General features: G+C 58.6%; 1 protein-coding gene across 1 annotated transcript in view; it reads right to left on the bottom strand.

Annotated features, from left to right (window-relative positions):
* The window catches only part of LOC103613762 (DNA (cytosine-5)-methyltransferase 1), a gene marked incomplete at its 3' end in the record, with an annotated part of 30,045 nt that overhangs the window by 14,533 nt on the left and 12,708 nt on the right, over positions 1-2,804 (bottom strand). The window contains exons 12-15 of the mRNA XM_017731558.1: positions 2,588-2,739; positions 1,795-1,982; positions 976-1,165; positions 86-183 (exon numbers count right to left, since the gene is read on the bottom strand). Coding sequence (XP_017587047.1) covers positions 86-183; positions 976-1,165; positions 1,795-1,982; positions 2,588-2,739 — 628 coding nt within the window. The remainder of the gene's footprint in view (positions 1-85; positions 184-975; positions 1,166-1,794; positions 1,983-2,587; positions 2,740-2,804) is intronic.

Genomic DNA, 2,804 nt, shown 5'->3' with positions numbered 1-2,804 from the left:
ACAGGGACAGCGGGGTTTGGGGACGGGGACAGCGGGTTCGGGGACAGGGACAGCGGGGTTTGGGGACAGGGCCGGGGCCACGCACCTCCGCTGCAGACACGCCTGCTTGCTGCGCCCGCTGCCCCCAAACTTGACCATGTTCTGGCAGGCCTTGCACTTGCCGCACTCGGGCTGCTGGCACACCTGGCACGGGGACAGGGGACACCGGCTGACACCCAGAAAGGTCCCCAGGAACGCGGGAGCCTCCGGGAGGGCCCCACGGAGCAACCGGGATGGGAGGTTGGGGTTGGGTGATTCGGGTTGGAAGAGTCCTCCAAGATCAACCAACCCGAGCCAAGAAACTGATATTGATTGGTCACGGTTGGAAGAGACCTTCAAGAACAACCAACCCAACCCAACCCAAGAGGTTGATGTTGCTTGATCAACGTTGAAAGAGACCTTCGAGAGCAACCAACCCAACCCAGCCCAGGATGTTGACGTTAATCAGGGTTGGAAGAGACCTCCAAGACCAACCAACCCAACCCATGGCATTGATGTTGGTTGATGTTGATCAAGGTTAGAAGAGTCCTCCAAGACCAACCAACCCAACCCATGACGTTGATGTTGGCTGATGTTGATCAAGGTTAGAAGAGTCCTCCAAGCTCAGCCAACCCAACCCATGACGTTGATGTTGGCTGATGTTGATCAAGGTTAGAAGAGTCCTCCAAGCTCAGCCAACCCAAGCCATGACGTTGATGTTGGCTGATGTTGATCAAGGTTAGAAGAGTCCTCCAAGCTCAGCCAACCCCATCCATGACATTGATGTTGACCAAAGCTGGAAGACTCTCCAAGATCAACCGGTCCAACCCAACACAATGACATTGGCCGAGCTTGGAGGACCCTCCAACGCCGACCACCCAAACCCACCACCACCCCACAGCCGCGTCCCCGCGGGACGGGGGGGCTCGGCTGACGCCGCCGGTGACCCTGGGGTACCTCGCAGACGCCGCAGCGCCGGCGCTTGGTGGCGTTCTCCTTGTCCTCCTCGCGCTCGTCCTTCTCGATCTGCTCCGAGAAGAAGGTGTCGAAGATGAGGTACACCAGCTTGGTGGTGGTGGCCTTGGTGGGACCCTTGTCCTTGTCGATGCGGGTCGGGTGGCGGATGGCCTGGCGCCGCACGGCTCGCCTGGGACACGGGGACAGCGCTCAGGCCATGCCCGGGGACGGGGACACCGCCCAGGGGACACCCAAGGGACCCCAAGAGGTGCCAGCGGGGACGATGGGGCACCTTCTGGGTCCCCAAGGGCACAGATGGGTTTTGGGGACCCAACCCGGCGTCCTTCTCCGTTTGGAGTAGCACCAGGCTTGGGTTTCCCAATTTTGGAATGGTCTTCCCAATTTTTGGGAGGGTTTTCACCATTTTGGGAGGATTCCCCCAATTTTGGGAGGGTTTCTGCTCCGATCCCCAGCACTGAACCCAAATCCTCACCAATTTTGGGAAGATATCCTCGATTTTGGGTGGATTTCCCAAATACTCCAGAGCCCAAACCCTCCCCAGTTCTGGACAAATTTCCCTGATTTTGTGGACCACTGAGCCCAAACTCTTCAAAATTTTGGTCCAATTCTCCCAATTTTGGGGCCATTCATCCCAAACCTCACCTCTTGCCCAGGATGACCCTGACCAGCTGGATGAGGTCCCTCATCAAGGAGGTGAGAATCCCCAATTTTGGGTGGGTTCTCCCACTTTTGAGGTCCCACTTCCCAAACTTCAGTCGTATTTTCCCGATTTCAGGCTTTTTGCCCCCAAAACCTCACCTCTTGCCCAGGGTGACCCCGGCCAGCTTGATGAGGTCCCTCATGCAGGGCGTGATGAGCACGGGGGGCTCGTCGCTGTCGCCGGCCTCGTCGTAGCTCTCCACCTGCTCCACCACGAACTGGGCGTGGCGCAGCAGCGAGTCCTCGGTGAAGCGGTTGAAGTTGAGCCCCGCCGGCGGCACCGTGGTCTGCGGGGACGGGAAAGGGTCGGGAAAGGTTGGGAATGGCCGCTGACCCCTCCCAGGATCGCCCATTCCAAGGGTCACCGAGGTCGGCAACGGTTTTGGAGATCGACCCAAGACCCATCGGCCCCAACGGCTCCAGTGCTGTCCTTGGCCTTCTCCATGGAAAATTCGGGTTTTCCATGGAAAATTCCACCCCGGACCCTTCCCAAGGAGGGATTTTCCCCCCACATCCAACCCAAACCTTGCCTGCGACAGTTTGGGGCTGTCACCTCCATCTTGTTGAGCAGGTGCCACCCTTGGTCCCACCTGACCACCACCTCCTCCTCCTGCTGACCCCATCCCATCCTTTCCATGTGGGAATTGTCCCCATCCCCTCTTTTCCACACTGGAATTGTCCCAGGAGGTGACAGTGGCACCGCGGGGGTGGTGGCATCACCTCGATGTTGTTGAGCAGGTACCACCCTTGGTCCCACCTCACCACCAGCACCTCCTCCTGCTGACCCCATCCCATCCTTTCCATGCAGGAATTGTCCCCATCCCCTCTTTTCCACACTGGAATTGTCCCCATCCCCTCTTTTCCACACTGGAATTGTCCCAGGAGGTGACACCTCGATCTTGTTGAGCAGGTCCTCGTAGCTGACGTGGCGGTTGTTCTGCAGGAACTCCACCACGATCTTGCTCATGTAGATCTTCTCCTGCATCAGCGCGAAGGTGGGCGCGTACTCCTCGCTCGGCTCCATCAGGATGTAGTCGGCGAAGGCTGGGGATGACCCGAAAACGTGGGGTTTTGGGAAAAAATGGGAGGTTTGTGGGTGGGGGGGGAGA

The sequence above is a fragment of the Corvus brachyrhynchos genome, unplaced genomic scaffold (genome assembly GCF_000691975.1).
Source record: "Corvus brachyrhynchos isolate BGI_N302 unplaced genomic scaffold, ASM69197v1 scaffold1994, whole genome shotgun sequence".
NCBI lineage: Eukaryota > Metazoa > Chordata > Aves > Passeriformes > Corvidae > Corvus > Corvus brachyrhynchos.
This window is presented reverse-complemented; position numbering and strand designations above follow the sequence as displayed.